The 16921-nt window shown below is 42.4% G+C and overlaps 1 protein-coding gene across 1 annotated transcript; it reads left to right on the top strand.

Annotated features, from left to right (window-relative positions):
- The first annotated feature begins 1820 nt into the window (after positions 1-1820).
- Positions 1821-2909, top strand: LOC127307049 (transcription factor MYB30-like). Its single transcript, XM_051337742.2, has one exon. It carries the CDS (start codon positions 2002-2004, stop codon positions 2719-2721), a length of 720 nt encoding a protein of 239 aa, XP_051193702.1. The 5' UTR covers positions 1821-2001; the 3' UTR covers positions 2722-2909.
- Positions 2910-16921: the final 14012 nt, after the last annotated feature.

The raw sequence follows: 16921 nt of genomic DNA, 5'->3' as shown, positions 1-16921 counted from the left end.
ACCAAGTCCAATCTTGCAATATTAGAAGTTATTAAGTTACCAAATTTATTTGGGGATCATGTTTAGCTCTAAATTTTTATCAATGCTTGAGTTTTTGGCGCATTGTGTCTCTTTTTTATTAACTGCACAAGACTGAAAGTGTAAAGCTCTCCTCAAGATTTGCAAGAACTATAACTATCTACCGATGAGAGCATATATTCGACTGTTTTGTTTCCGGTCCGAATCAGCTCCATTTCCGATTTGAATCCGCAGTCTGGTATATCCGCATTCGAATCCGAAACCGATCAATATATGTTCCATTCCGAATCCGAGAAAAATATATGGTAAATGATATGGTATGAGCAAACTACAATCCGATCCGTTTACACCCCTACCCAGTAGGCAGGAAGTGTGAAACTGAGAAAATTAATCAAAAGTTTTTGTTACCCTTCCATATTCCACTATAACTAATCAAGTTTGGAATGCTTAAATTAAAAAATTCTGAAATATATTAAGCTGCAACAAATACCTCGGGAACTTTTCGGCTTCCATCGGATTACCAAAATCTTCATGAATAAAAAAATCTGAGATTCGAGATGAGAGAGAGAGAGGTGTGCCATTTTGAACAATTTTTTACAGAGAATCATGTATTATCGCACCACCGGCAAGCTCGGGTGTGAGAGGGAAGGCAGATCTGCCCCTCCTCAGAGTGGTCTAGTGCTTTGAATAGGCCAATCACCACTAGTTTAGTTAGTTTGGGATTCCAGTTCTGACAACTCGTTTGGGTATGGATCATCATACCACAGTAGGTTTTGAGGATGACTGGTATGGTGATTATACCGGTGGTTCACATGTTCTGATATTGATGCAAGTTGTTGTAATAATACTTTAATAATGATGTTGATGCAAGTTGTTGTGGTGTAGTTAAGTTGATTGCCCTAGCTAGCTTGTTTATCACTTGTTTTCTTATTACAAAAAAAGTACATATTAACTCCACCATGGTGGCTACCGATCGATAACCGCATTTCTCAGATGCCCTAGTATACATGTTTGCCGACAAAAAAAATTACTTCAAGTCTAGATTCTCTAACATACACAAAACATATGTATCGAGAAGCCATACTCCCGTGGTAGCAACCATATATAGAAATTTTTGAGCACAAATATTTAGTTCAGTCCGGAAATTTGAGCTTTTACTACGGTCTACACTGCCTTCAAAGATTTCAGGCTATATTATTACAATAATATTAAAAGTATCAACTTTACATTTCATTTCTCAAATAGCAATCCCAGCCTCCGCGCGCCCATCCTACTGAACCAAGTTTAAAGTCAGTACAAAACTGCAAATTTAGTCTTCGGATTTAGTAAATGGAACGTCACCTCCTAATGGTGAAACTTTGAACTCAATATACTAACCATTCTAGTTTAAGATTCATTGAAACATTAACCTCGAAATCGCCATCATTGGAGTAGATTATGAACACTGACTGTAAAACAATGTTTACGCTTAACCATGCGACCAGAAACACATAATCACCTACTTCAGTGGAGCAGCGTAGACTCATGCTTGAGACCACACAAACTATGAAGTAGCTAGAAACAAGTTGCGCGATAGAAAAATGAACAAAGCAACGTACATGGAGTCCGTGATCCAAACAATAAAAATAGGAACGAGCTGGGTAGGAGTTCACGCTACTATTCCCCCTAGTTTTGTCGCCCATGTCGTGGCCTCGAGGAAGCTGCTCCCAAGCCCCAATTGACCACGTTTTGCTGTTGTCTCACACCTAGCATGTATAAATGGGTCGAGGCCCTCGCGATCTAAGTCGAACACACAGCATCAGCCGTACCCGTTCGAGCAGCTCAGGCCTCAGGCAGCCAGCAAGCGTCAACGTACCGAACAGTCCACCCCTCACACGTACACTGAACTACTGAAGGAACGAGTGGTGAAAAAGAGAGCTGAGCTTCGGATCGAATCGCTCTGCCCTTATTTTAGAGACCCCAAGAGAGCTGAGCTACCTAGCAATGGGGAGGTCTCCCTGCTGCGAGAAGCTTGGGCTCAACAGGGGGCCATGGACGGCGGAGGAAGACAGTATCCTCGTCGCCCACATCGAGCAGGACGGCCACAGCAACTGGCGGGCGCTGCCGAAGCAGGCCGGGCTGCTGCGCTGCGGCAAGAGCTGCCGCCTCCGGTGGATCAACTACCTCCGCCCGGACGTCAAGCGCGGCAACTTCACCATCGAGGAGGAAGACGCCATCATCCAGCTCCACGCCATGCTCGGCAACAGATGGTCCATGATCGCGGCGAGGCTGCCTGGGAGGACGGATAACGAGATCAAGAATGTCTGGCACACGCACCTCAAGAAGCGACTCGAATCCTCCGCTGCGCCCAAGCGCAAGGCCAAGAAGCATGCGGCTGTGACGACGTCCGTGATTACACACGATGGTCCGACCTCCGCGCCAGTACTGCCGGAGGAACACATCTCGTCGTCCGCCACTGGCTACTCGATGGCGAGCTCGTCGTTGGAGACCACTGAAAGCTTTAGCCCAGACTCGCACGAGTTTCAGATCGACGACAGTTTCTGGTCGGAGACACTGGCATTGACGGTGGGCAGCAGCTCCGGTGCCGGCATGGAAGCCGGCGACCCGTTCGGTGCAGACAGTGCTTCGCCGACGTCGAGCAATGACGAGATGGACTTCTGGGTTAGATTATTCATGCAGGCTAGTGACTTGTCTCAGATTTAGGGAGAGGAGAGGAGAGGACTGGCCCCGTTGGCATTCCTCTTGCTACCAGCTTATGCACGTGGGAACAAGCGTGCGGGTTTGGCTCGGCTAAACGATGAGGCCAAGCACTGCAAGTTCGCGGTAAACGCAGAGCGTGCGCGGCGAAACAGCTGCGACCATTTGGCTTAAACGCAGAGTGTATTTTTTTACCCGAGGGACAAATAATGAACATATTTGAGCGTTAAAATCTTCTCTCGATCGAGTTCATCTCTATTTTATACAAAAAAAACATAATATATCTAAAATAGCGACTAGTTGATCCACATGTACTTAAATTATTTGATTCCTCGATCTTAATTGTAAGGCTAAGATTTAAAGGTGAAAAAAGTTACTTAAACTATAATCATGCACGACCTATCATGACGTAGGTAAACGTTAACAGAAAATATTACATACGTTACCTATTATAGACAAAAAAAAATCGATCGGTCGACACGAAAACCCGCTACCTGGAGATCGAGTCGCGAGTGAAGGAAAACAAGCATCCTAAACGGACTTGATTTCCACCATCATGCATTGATACTTTTGCATAATCTTAACCACCTCCATCATAGGAAAATGCCTAGATGAACCGAGGTGTACCACACAACAGCTGAGCATTTTCTTGTTTGCAAAAGAGATACTAACAGAATTTGTAGGGTGTGCCCCATACTAATGAGAGGGAGGGAGAGAGAGAGAGAGAGAGGCGAGAAATTTCACCATCTCTGTTCGCCCGGCTCGAGCTGGCTGGGTGGCGGCGGTGTCCCAGCTTCGTCGGGTTGCTTGATCTCGTCATGGGGCAGTAGACTCTAACGTTAATCTATACCTAATAATAAAGCACGAAGTGTTTCCGTGGTTTCGTCCGTTGTTTCCATCGTCCGCTCTACTTTTTTCGTCCGTCGCTCGACTCGTTGCATAGTTCACGTTGGCTCCACAAACCTGCCGTAACTCATACATCCTCGGCTCTTGGTCGTCTACATCCTGGACTCCTAGTCATCATTCACTCGTGCTGAATTTCTAAACCAAGCCCATCATGAAATCCAACCAAACCCCTGCACGGACACAAACGCAAGGCTTCCTCTCATCCAATATATATACACGCGCCTCCGTCGATCTATCTGTCCCCTCGATAACGATTTAGGTCGGAATTTGTCCTGCTGATTGGAACTTGTTCTGACGATTTCGATCGTGACCCTCCTGCGGCGCAGGCCGTCGAGATTGAGCAATAGTCGGTCATCCTCACTGGCCTGCTTGAGGCGGCGTGCGCCGTCCTGCCTGCAACAGTTGTTGTGGAATTATGCGGCCGAGCCTTCGTGAGCAGCCGACGACACCTCGGCTCCACCAGCGGTGCCACACCGCCGGCCAGAGCAGATCCGCCCTGCTGCCGGCGAGGTTCAGAACCCCATCCAGCTCGGCACCGAATAGCACCGCCTTCATCATCTACATAATCCCTCATATAATGGCTCAGCAAGATTTGGGATGGCAGGATTTTCTTGGATGTGCTCTCGTTTCCTTGTCGTGGCATGCCAGAGTATAGAACACCTGGACACGGAAGAGAGCATGATGGCGATATGTCTTCTATGAGCAAGAACAAAAAAAAAGTTGGAGTTGAATCAATATTATACAATGGTGTGCATTGAACGCACTGTAGTTAAACTGTGGCTGTATTGTGAAATTCTGACAAGCATATTATCTAACAATTTGCGTTTTTCTTTACCTGCGGCGGGGGGATGGAAGCAAAGTTCTGAAGAAAATTGGTTCTGCATATGCAACGTTGCTTGATGACGGCAAACCAATCTTAGTGGGACTACAATGATGATGTATATGTGTTCAATTGGCACACAGAAGTTGAGGCTGAGCCTTGGAGGTTCGTTCAACTGAAATTTTGGACAGGGTCAGGGTGAACTGCAGGTTTCTATATCCAACTGGTCTCCACAAAAATTGGACGGATGAAAACCGAGCTGGCCGTGTTTGATTTGATCAATCGATCAGAAGATTGGTGGTTTTTTAGTAGCTCTCTTTCTGAATTCTGGACAGCGGAAGTCAACCTAAAACTGTGCTTGCAATATTGTTTATGTGAATCTTACTAAACTAGCTTGTTTTAGTACCTCTCTTTCTGAATTCTGGACATCGGATGTCAACCTAGAACTGTGCTTGCAATATTGTTTATGTGAATCTTACTAAACTAGGTTGACAAGTTGCTCTGTTTCAGGACGATCTGGATACTGAATGTACTGGACTTCTCTGATAGAATATGCTTACCCGAATCCGTTAACACCAATGATTATGTTTCTTGTTATGCTTATGTTCTCCCGCTAATCCATTAACACCAATGATTACCCCACAAGGGAACGTTTACGCACTCTACAAATTGACACGAGCAAGCAGAGCAAAGCTAGCTCGATTTTGAATCAACGCTTGTACACTCTACAAATTTACATGAGCAAGCACAACAAAGCTAGCTCCATTTGCAATCGACCGACCAATTTTCTTTCTGTTGCACTAATTGTGACCAGCTGTAAATAAAACTTCAAAAGTCTACTGCTTTGTATTTTTATTTATTTATTTACTTATGACATAAGAGTAAAATACATGAGAGGTCCTAAAACTATTCGAAAGTGTCAAGGTAGTCCAAATTCTACAAAAGTGCAGATCTCAGTCATAACTTAATGTCAAGTGTCACTTGTGGTTCTAGACAGGAACAGGTTTGGTTGAGGCTAATTTTACAATTTTCCCCGGAAAGTGTCTTCTAATGTCATGCCCCTATGATGTAAGCGCTTCATACTGTCTTTAGCGACAGTAGCAATGCGAGCGAGGCTCAGGTTCTGGGACACCATCCTCTGCGACGCCCCCTCCTCATGCCGCACCTGCCGTAACACATGAGCAGCCTTGCCGTCCAAAGATCTCACGTAGACATTCTAGACTAAATAGCTGCACAAGGGTTCTTGTGAAGTTGGCATCATCTGGCCGGTTGGAGGGGAGTGCCTATTTTAATCGATACAAATTAATCCGTAGCAACGCACGGGCACTTTTCCTAGTATAATATAATATAATATATAAATACATGATTGAATCCTCTATTAAAATATTAGTCAATGAATGGTTTTTCTCTTCACATCTTATATTTTAAAGGCAATAAATACCGTCGGCAACATACAAAGTACCAAAGGGGCAACATGTTGAAAAATGGGAGAAAAAAATCAGACACGAACATGAGAATCAGCAAAATTGTTGGTAAATGAGGATCGATTGTGATAAGCGAAGGGCTGAGGACATGCTAGTCATTTATTTGTCGAGGGTTAAAATCTTTTGACGATCAAGTTTAAATGTTGGAAAACGCACGCCTGGTTTTATGCTCTTGTAGAATTCACATGGCTGTGTCCTATGCTTGCAAATGGTCATATTTTCTTATCTAGTTTCCTATGGATACACTTTTACTCTCTCCATTTCATAATAATTGAAATTATATTTTTATCGTAAGTCTTGCTCTAGTGGTTGTGCACTCTTCGCTAGCTGGTTCAAGAATATATTTGTAATTTTTATATCTTTTAGAGATCTTTGTATTGTTTTTTATGATCATTAATATATTAGTATATGTTTTGAAAAAAATCAAGTTTGTCCAAATTTATAAAAAATTTAACGAACATCAAGAACACCAATTTAGTTTCATTGGGTTAGGCATACAATGAGTTATATACTATAAAGATTGGATACTGTAAATGTTGACATTGAAAATATCCGGTAAAACTTAGACAAGTTTTTCTTAGGACAAAATTTAAACTTCAATTATATTGGAACGGAGGGATTAAATTTCTCCGCATGCATGAATTTCGCATTATGTTAAAACATAAGAATATGATTTTACTTATAATTAATTTTAATAAGCATGGTTATTTTTACGGATTTTCATATTGGGACCTTTTCCACGTGAGTACCGCTAGACCTGGATTTGCGCTTTTGATAGGCATATCAACACGACTTTCATGGTACATGCCAATAAAAGAATCTTAATTGTACCAAAATATATAATAATCCGTTAATAATCATACCCATTTGATTTACATAGAAACCTTCATAATTCCACCTAAACAAACCATACCCATTGGATCTTCATTATTACAACAGTAGATCTTCATAACTACTTCCTCAATTCTCAAATAAGTGGACGTTTAGTCTGAAATTTTGTCCATAAAAATTGTTATTCTATGTTTTGAATGCACTTTAAAGTAGCAAAAATTGCTTCTCTCTCGTCGCACGGAAATCAAACCCAATAATATCCAGCACATGTTATCTTTATTTTCTATATATGCTTAGCTTATTGGAGTGAAATAATTAAAGATGAGAGAGATGTTGGTTTGTATCTTCTCAATGCAATTGTCTCTTTCACTTGATAATCTCTCTTGAAAACTCGCACCTCCAATTATTTAGAGGGAGTGATGGCCTGCAAGAACAACATGGTCATTCGTGTATATTTTCGCGGAAATATTATTTTCAGTTTTTATATCGTATCCCAACAAGGAGCGTAGGAGGATGTTTATTAGTGGTGTTTCTGTCGCACACAAGGTGTCACAAGTCTTAGGTGAATTGACTGCAATAATTGAAATGGAAAGCGGTGAGTGTGATTGATAAGAGTTTTGAGTATTGATAGTGCAATAAAGCAAAGTTCATAAAAGTAAACAACTAATAAGAAATGAACGAGTTTCTGCAGATGGAAAAGTAGGTGCGAAGTGACTCGGTTCATGGTGATATTGAATGTGCCAGGTGGAATAAATGTGATAAGTGAATATGATTCGTCATATTTATTTCTGAGAAGGCAAGCAACCCGTAAGAGAGAAAGACTCCTCTTGGTAGATTTCATCTTCCTCCAATAATCCTTCTGCCTGTTACCAAAGCCATGGTCAGCGCATCTATTAAGGTGATTAGACCGGAGTAAAGCTTTAAGCTCGGTGGTTCCTTTTGATTCCTCGAGTATTGCTAGATCCTCTTTGATATCGGCCTTGTCACTCGGGGATCACCGATTCACTAGCACACAAGTTCATGTTTATGAGTTCTTGAGATCATGCCATATGGGACCTTAAATTAGATAACAACATTAGGTGCACATAAACATTCATACTCATATACGAAATAATCTCAATCATAAGTTCACAAATGGATGGAATAAAATTGGCACAACGCATCTCACCAATCCCCTACATCTCCCACGTCAATGGGATCCACTCACACATGAGAGGAAAATAGCATATCAACATCATAACAAAGTAAATAGAGTTCATCTTGATATTACCGTAGCAAGCCACAATATTTGAAGATAAAATCAAATACAAACCAGGATGAAATAGAGGTTTCAATCCCTAATCTTACAAGTATGAATCTCTCTCTCTCAGTAAAAGTAGGATGTAATGGATGGGGTGATGATCTCGATGAGATGGATCTTCGATGGAGTCGAGATTGGTCTTGTCCTTCTTTCAGATCTGATCTCTTCTCTCTGGTGCGAATGGTGGTTGTTGTGTTGTGTTTTTCGTCCGTATGCCTTCACGAAAAGGTCGGGTTTGATAAGATGAAGGCAGCACCGGTCCGTATGGGCGGACGGTTCATTCCTCTCAAACGTATCTATAATTTTTGATGCTCCACGCTTGTTTTAACCAATTTATATATGTTTTGCTCATACTTCATTACACTTTTATGCATTTTCCGGAACTAACCTATTGACAAGATGCCACAGTGTCACTTTCCTGTTTTGTATTTCAGAAAAGTTGTACAGGAAATATTCTCGGAATTGGATGAAACAAAAGCCGAAGTTGCTATTTTACCGAAACAAAGACGGGGTCCAGAGGAGAGACGAAGGGGGACAGGAGCCGGCCAGACCAAACCTAGGCGCGGCCTATCCTTGGCCAGCGCCTAGGGGTGGTGTGGGCCCACCTGCTGCCCACCGATGTCACCCTTCCGCCTATAAATTGCCTCCGACGCGAAAACCCTGAAACATCCAGCCTCCTGATTCGTCTCAAACTATCTATAATTTTTGATGCTCCATGCTTGTTTTACACCAATTCCTATATGTTTTGTTCATACTTCATTGCACTTTTACCTGATTTCTAGCACTAACCTATTAACAAGATGTCACAGTGCCAGTTCCCAGTTCTCTGTTTTCTGCTGTTTTTGTATTTCAGAAAAGTTGTACAGGAAATATTCTCGGAATTGGAAGAAACAAAAGCCGAAGTTAATATTTTACCGAAACGAAGATGAAGTCCGAAGGGGGGTCAAAAAGGCACATCAGGTAGGCCAGAGCTATCCTAGGCGCGACCTGGACCAGGCCCGCGCCTAGGGGTGTTCTGGGCCCACCAGGCGCCTCATCGACCTAATTCCTCTGCCTATTTATACATCTTCTCGGGAAAACCCTGGATACCCGAGCACCCATCCACGAAAAGTTCCGTCGCGGCCGCCATCGCAGAACCCATCTTGGGGGGGGGGGGGGGGGGGTTCTGAAGCTCTTCCCGGCACCCTACCGGAGGCATCTACATCGCCATGTCCGCCTCCGAAGTGATGTGTGAGTAGTTCATCCCTGGACTATGGGTCCATAGCAGTAGCTAGATGGCTGTCTTCTCCACTTTGTGCTTCATGTATCGATCTTGTGAGCTGCCCTACATGATCAAGATCATCTTTATGTAATCCTATATGTTTGGTTTGCTGGGATCGGATGAATATTGTGTACTATGTTGAGATTCATTATATATTCATGTCATACGTTATTTGTGATCTTGCATGCTCTCCGTTGCTAGTAGAAACCCTGGCCAAGTGGACACTTGTGACTCCAAGAGGAGGTATTTATGCTCGATAGTAGGTTCATGCCTCTAGTTTTCTGGGATAGTGACTTTATAACTTTCAAGATTGTAGATGTGTTGTTGCTACTAGGGAAAAACAACAATATTTTATCCGAGGGTATTCTATTGTTTACTTTACACACATTGCTTAATGCGATAGTCAGTTGCTTGCAAATTAATACTGAAAGGGGTTCGGACGATAACCTGAAGGTGGATTATTAGTCATAGACGCAATTGGATTACAGTCTATGTATTATGTTGTAATGCCCATATCAAATCTTATAGTAATCATCTTGTCATGTATGGTCGATATTCTGTCAATTGCCCAGCTGTAATTTGTTCACCCAACATGCTATTTCTTTATGGAGAGACACCTCTAGTGAACTGTGGACCCCGGTCCTATTGCCTTTACTGATAAATTCAACTGCAATCCAGTTATGTCTACTTTCTGCAAACATCCCCTTCCATTCGATACGTCTAATCCTTTGTGTTGAGCAAACCGGTGAGATTGACAACCTCACAGTAAGTTGGGGCAAAGTATTTTGGTGTGCTGTGTGCAGGTTCCACGTTGTTGTTGACGCCGGTAGTGCGCCCTGCCACTAGTAAGCCACCAACACATTCATAAGTCACGCCTTTCTCCTACTGGTCGATTAAAACTTGGTTTCATACTGAGGGAAAACTTGCTGCTGTGCTCATCACACCTTCCTCTTGGGGTTCCCCAACAGCGTGTATGCGTAAAACGAGCACACACCATCACCTCCATCCATGAAAAGTTCCGTAGCTCTGTCAACACCCGGATTTTTAATTCCAGATGACTATTATGCCATACATCGCAATCCCAGGAAGCTTGTTTTTGCGAGACATAATAGTCGATATCACAGAACATTATTCACTACAAACCATAATGGTCTTACAACAAGGGATCTCATGATCCAAATTCAAACAACAGTTGATCTAAAGATCAAATACAAATTGCATAGCGGAAAAAACGTAGTAGAGGTCCATCTGTTCCACAGGCAACGCTTGACGTTGGGAGGTCGTCCTAGTTATCATAGACATACTGCTGTCCATCTTCCTGTTATTGGTGCTGCTCTTCATAGTCTGGCTATTTGAATAGCTAGGGACAAAGCCATGAGTACTTTATAAAGTACTCGCAAACTACCACCCTAATAGAAGTACTAGTAGCTCTAATAAGCGTTCTAAGCTTCTAGGTTTATTTGCACAAAGCTAGTTTTATTTAAAAAACAATTAATAGTCAAAGACTCTTTATTGGTCAAACATTACTCAAGTGGGAACATAGGTGTCATTCCCACAACTCTGTTGTGATGAAGTCAAATTCCTCTTTGTAGTCACAAGTCATTTTTAGAAAAAACATCTAACAACGGAACAGTATGGCCATCCAACCATCCATGACCGCGGACGTGGCTATTCAGATAGTTTAACACTCTGCAGAGGTTGTACACTTGTGCCACAACTTTTGATTACATCTGTCAGGGATAGCCCTGAATCATCATACTCTGTATGCGGATCATCAACCATTAACCTTTTACTTACATACCCTAGTATAGGCACCTCCCCTATGAGCTTGGCCTCCCAGCGATGGCGATCTGCCATCCTGGGAACTGCACAGGGCTTGGGTAGGACATTCATCTCTATTTCACGTCATTTCACTTTTCACGGAGGCAGCCTTGGCATAACCCCTATGACGCTTGTTCAGAGGTAACCCATACTAAAGTACATAAATTTCTAGTTAAGCCCTACCCATTATCAGGTATTGTGGAGGTACGCTAAAGTTGGAATGGTATCGCATCCGAACCCAACCATCAGTTTTTGTCAAATTCACCTTGTTATTCAAAGGTCATATTCACCTTCAAAACGTTCAGTAGAATGACTCATCATTCTAAGGTTTTCAAAGTCATTTGATTCACAAGTTCCCATCTAGAGTGGTCAATTTTAGTTTTAGCACTAGCAACTAGTCATGAGAGGTGCTAACTAAATTTTAGCTATCTAGGCCAAGTTTGAAGCTCTTGTGGTACTCTATATTCAGACCAAAGTTAACTATAAAGATAAGCCTTGATAACCAAAGTAAAAGATTGCAAGATAAAACTTGGGCTTGAAAGAATAAATCTTTAAACAAAAATAATGGTGCCATGGTATCTTGCACTAGTATAGCTTGCATTAGTAGAGCTTGCATTGGTAATAGCTTGCCTTGATTGGTACAGTTGTCAAAGTGTTCCTCTTCTTCGTAGAAGACCTCTTCCTCCTCGTAGCCTGCAGTACTAGCGTCTATAAACGGATACGAGGATACAATCACCAAAAAATACTTAAGTAGCCTAACTAACCATAATGGTTCACACAAGATGACCTATTATCATCACAAGCATCCATACTAGGGTTTCCATTTATTTATTTTTGGAGAAGTAATTTCCACTCTTTGAGAATTACTAAGATTTAATATCCTCAAATAATGGAATATGAGGTCATGTAGAACTAAAGTCATTACTTCATATTATAATACTTGGGAAAGTGATTTAAATGAGATTTACCATCTCATAAGGTTTTATTAATATTTTGCATGATTTAAATGACCTAGAAAATAGCCACATAGCCATTATTTAGATCTAGCCCATTACTCATGCAACTAAAATTCAATGTTATTGCATAATCAGATAGAAAATAACAAATGTGAATTTTGAGAGGTGGAATCACCTCAAAAGGAGCTATGGTTGTTTTTTAATAAATGTTTGAATTTGACATTATTTTTATTGTATGAATTCTGAAACAATGCAGGGTTGGGTAAATATAGATTTGCAAAGAAAATATACAGAGATTCCCAAAATACTTGGTTCATAAATTTTGGCCAAGTAGAACTCTACCAAATGATCTTTAAAGTTCGAGCAATCCACAGATCTAAAGGAAAATGGAAAAACCAAATTTAAACTAAAAGACTGGGCGGGAAGCTTATTGGGCCGGCCCAGTATCTGCCCAAGCCTGGCATGCATGGGGCATGCACGAGGCATGCGCGCGAGATGCACAGACAGTTGGATCTACATCCAACGGATCTGATTCATCGTCTAGCTCGCGAATCTATGAACTTGTGGGAATGATTTCTCTCACCTCGGAGCTCGGATGAAGGTGAGGTTTGGCTCGTTTGATGAGGATTTTCAAGGGCTTCAATATGGTATATGGCTAGGTCTCTTTGGTGATGAAGAAAAATTCTAAGCCCGGTGGTGCAGCTGTGTGCTCGATGGCGATCTTCTCGCTCCGGGGAGCTGCAAGGATGGAGGAAGGGGGTCTCTGTGAGGGAGAGAGGGAGGCAACCAAGTGCGGAGGTGGTTTCTAAGGCTGGGGGTGTGGGTTTAAATAGGCGTGCGAGGGAGAAGGGTGGCATGGCGCACGACGTCATCGATGGCGTGGCTACAGTGCTCGCGCGGTCTGTCGAGGATGTCTGCCAGCTTCCTGGCATAGTGGTGCTGATGTTGACGAGAGGAGATGACGAGAGATGGTCTCAGCAAGTGGGGCAAGAGGTGAACTGGGGCGTGCACGAGTGACATGGCAGCGACGTCACGGGCATGCTTCTCCTCGCTTCTCCATGGCACTTCCTTGGACTGGGGCTGGTCGTGAAGTGTCAGGGGGTACCAGGAAGTGGTCGAGCAAGGCCGTGCAGGGAGTGGAGGCGTGCATCGAGCAAGTGACATAGAGGTGGCAGAGATGGGCTCGGTATGGCATGGACGCATCCTGTCCGACTTCTCCACGGGCTGGCAGTGAGATAGGCATGGTCTGGCATTGTCAAGGAGGTGAGGTCATGCTCCTGGGCAGGTTTGGCGAGGCTGTGATGGATGGCATTGCTGAGTCAACGTTGGAGTTGAAAATGGGGCTCGGGAATTGTTTTTCTTCTCCCATTTGGTCAAGGGCAAGGGCTGGCAGGGCATGGCAGAGCTGGAGGTGACCCAAAGGCACTGTGGATGCAATTGGAGCGAGGACTGAGGTCAAAATTACTGCTGAGATGTTTGGTGAGAGTTTTGCTTGTCCAATGCCTGCCAACTGTTCGGTCAAATGGCCGCAAGACATTAATCTTTGAATTTTTGAAAACTGTTTTAGGTGTGTGTTTGTAGTAGTCCAAGGCATCACTGAGTGCAAGGAATGGTCAAGGTGAAAAGGATTTAGATGGATTCAAAATGATGTGATCTTGTCACTGTTTGAAAGTTCCATCTTGAACTGCCTCTAAAAAAAAATTTAAAACGTTTTCTGGATGATTTAAAAGCTCACATGTGTTCAACTTCACTTGATCTGGCAAGGGAGAAAAGAGTTGTCAAAGTTTAGATTAGAAAATAATTACTAGAGGGGCTCAAAGTAGGTAAGATGATAATTTTGGGCAGAATTGCCATTTTCTTATATATGCATATTATTTTGGTCTTTTACTTTGGCTTGACTTTTATTGGTCCTAGGAGTTATTAGAAGTGTTTAGATCAATACCCACACAAAGCATATACACATATGTGGCAATTTGGCAAAGATTTCCTCATAAGCATAATTCACTTATATGCATTTTGTTTTATTTTTCCTTTTCTTTTTCTTTGCTTTCATTTGATCTTAGGGATTAGGGTTTTAGGTTTAGGTCACTTCTTAATCCTCACACAAAAACAAAGCATGGCATTTGTAATCCTTCACTCATCACAAGTGAAAACATGTTTAAAATAGAAAAAACTTTTGTTAACCGTAATTTCTGGATAATTGAAATTTGATTTTCTTCATTTCAAATTTTGAGATGTTACAAACCTTCCCCCCTTAAACAAATTCTCGTCCCGAGATTTAAGAAAAGTTAGGAACCTAAGAGAGAATGGGCAATTTACTCTTAAGAAACGGGTGCGATGCTCTGAGTTAACAGGAAAACATACCCTGCATGGCATTTGTCGCTTCCTAGGCTTCTATTGCATTCATGTGAAAGAGGCGGCCATTGCGGTTGTTCGGGTTTCTTCCTGTTGAGACACGGCGCTGTTGCTGGGCAGGTGCATCGGCATTGTTGGCGACTGATAACGCGTGAAGCACACGTCCGTTGGGAACCCCAAGAGGAAGGTGTGATGCGTACAGCAGCAAGTTTTCCCTCCGTAAGAAACCAAGGTTATCGAACCAGTAGGAGACGCAGGCCACGTGAAAGTTGTTGGTGGAGGAGTGTAGTGCGGCGCAACACCAGGGATTCCGGCGCCAACGTGAAACCTGCACAACACAATCAAAATACTTTGCCCCAACTTAACAGTAAGGTTGTCAATCTCACCGGCTTGCAGTAAACAAAGGATTAAATGTATGGTGTGGAAAATGATGTTTGTTTGCAAAGAACAACAGAGAACAATGATTGCAGTAGATTGTATTCAGATGTAAAAGAATGGACCGGGGTCCACAGTTCACTAGTGGTGTCTCTCCAATAAGAAATAGCATGTTGGGTGAACAAATTACAGTTGGGCAATTGACAAATAGAGAGGGCATAACAATGCACATACATATCATGATGACTAATATGAGATTTACTTAGGGCATTACGAGAAATAACATAGACCGCTATCCAGCATGCATCTATGCCTAAAAAGTCCACCTTCGGGTTAGCATCCGCACCCCTTCCAGTATTAAGTTGCAAACAACAGACAATTGCATTAAGTATGGTGCGTAATGTAATCAACACAAATATCCTTAGACAAAGCATCGATGTTTTATCCCCAGTGGCAACAGCACATCCACAACCTTAGAACTTTCTATCACTGTCCTAGATTCAATGGAGGCATGAACCCACTATCGTGCATAAATACTCCCTCTTGGAGTCACAAGTATCAACTTGGCCAGAGCCTCTACTAGCAACGGAGAGCATGCAAGATCATAAGCAACACATATATAATAGATTGATAATCAACTTGACATAGTATTCCATATTCATCGGATCCCAACAAACACAACATGTAGCATTACAAATAGATGATCTTGATCATGATAGGCAGCTCACAAGATCTAACATGATAGCACATGAGGAGAAGACAACCATCTAGCTACTGCTATGGACCCATAGTCCAAGGATGAACTACTCACACAGCAGTCCGGAGGCGATCATGGTGATGTAGAGTCCTGCGGGTGATGATTCCCCTCTCCGGCAGGGTGCCGGAGGTGATCTCCTGAATCCCCCGAGATGGGATTGGCGGCGGCAGCGTCTCATTATGTTTTCTCGTATCGTGGCTCTCAGTAATAAGGTTTTTGCGACGGAGAGTATAAGTAGGCGGAAGGGCAGAGTCGGGGGAGGCACGAGGGCCCCACCCCATAGGCCGGCGCAGGCCCCTCCTTGGACGCGCCGCCCTATGGTGTGGGCGCCTTGTGGCCCCACTTCGTATCCCCTTCGGTCTTCTGGAAATCTCCGTGGAAAATAAGACCCTGGGCATTTGTTTCGTCCAATTCCGAGAATATTTCCTGTGTAGGATTTCTGAAACCAAAAACAGCAGAAAACAGGAACTGGCGCTTCGGCATCTTGTTAATAGGTTAGTGCCTGAAAATGCGTATAAATAATGTTATGTGTATATAAAACATGTGAGTATTGTCATAAAACTAGCATGGAACATAAATAAATTATAGATACGTTTGAGACGTATCAAGCATCCCCAAGCTTAGTTCCTACTCGCCCTCGAGTAGGTAAACGATAACAAGGATAATTTCTGAAGTGACATGCTACTATCATAATCTTGATCAATACTATTGTAAAGCATATGAGATGAATGAAGTGATTCGAAGCAATGGTAAAGATAATGACTAAACAACTGAATCATATAGCAAAGACTTTTCATTAATAGTACTTTCAAGGCAAGCATCAATAAGTCTTGCATAGTAGTTAACTCATAAAGCAATAAATCCTTAGTAGAAAGTTTTGAAGCAACACAAAGGAAGATATAAGTTTCAGCAGTTGCTTTCAACTTCAACATGTATATCTCATGGATAATTGTCAACACAAAGTAGTATGATGAATGCAAATAAGCAAGTATGTAGGAATCAATGCACACAGTTGACACAAGTGTTTGCTTCTAAGATAGAAAGAAGTAGGTAAACTGACTCAACATAAAGTAAAAGAAAGGCCCTTCGCAGAGGGAAGCATGGATTGCTATTTTTGTGCTAGAGCTTTTTATTTTGAAAACATAGAAACAATTTTGTCAACGGTAGTAATAATTCATATGTGTTATGCATAAGACATCCTATGAGTTGCGAGCCTCATGCATAGAATACCAATAATGCTCGCACCTTGTCCTAATTAGCTTGGATTTCCATGGATTATCATTGCATTACATATGTTTCAACCAAGTGTCACAAAGGGGTACCTCTATGCCGCCTGTACA

Source organism: Lolium perenne, chromosome 6, assembly GCF_019359855.2.
Source record: "Lolium perenne isolate Kyuss_39 chromosome 6, Kyuss_2.0, whole genome shotgun sequence".
Classification (NCBI taxonomy): domain Eukaryota; kingdom Viridiplantae; phylum Streptophyta; class Magnoliopsida; order Poales; family Poaceae; genus Lolium; species Lolium perenne.
Note: the sequence above shows the minus strand (reverse complement) of the source record. Positions and strands in the feature narration are given on the sequence as shown.

Excerpts from the sequence above, each read along its gene's own strand:
- LOC127307049 (XM_051337742.2), top strand. The coding sequence starts at position 2,002 with ATGGGGAGGTCTCCCTGCTGCGAGAAGCTTGGGCTCAACAGGGGGCCA.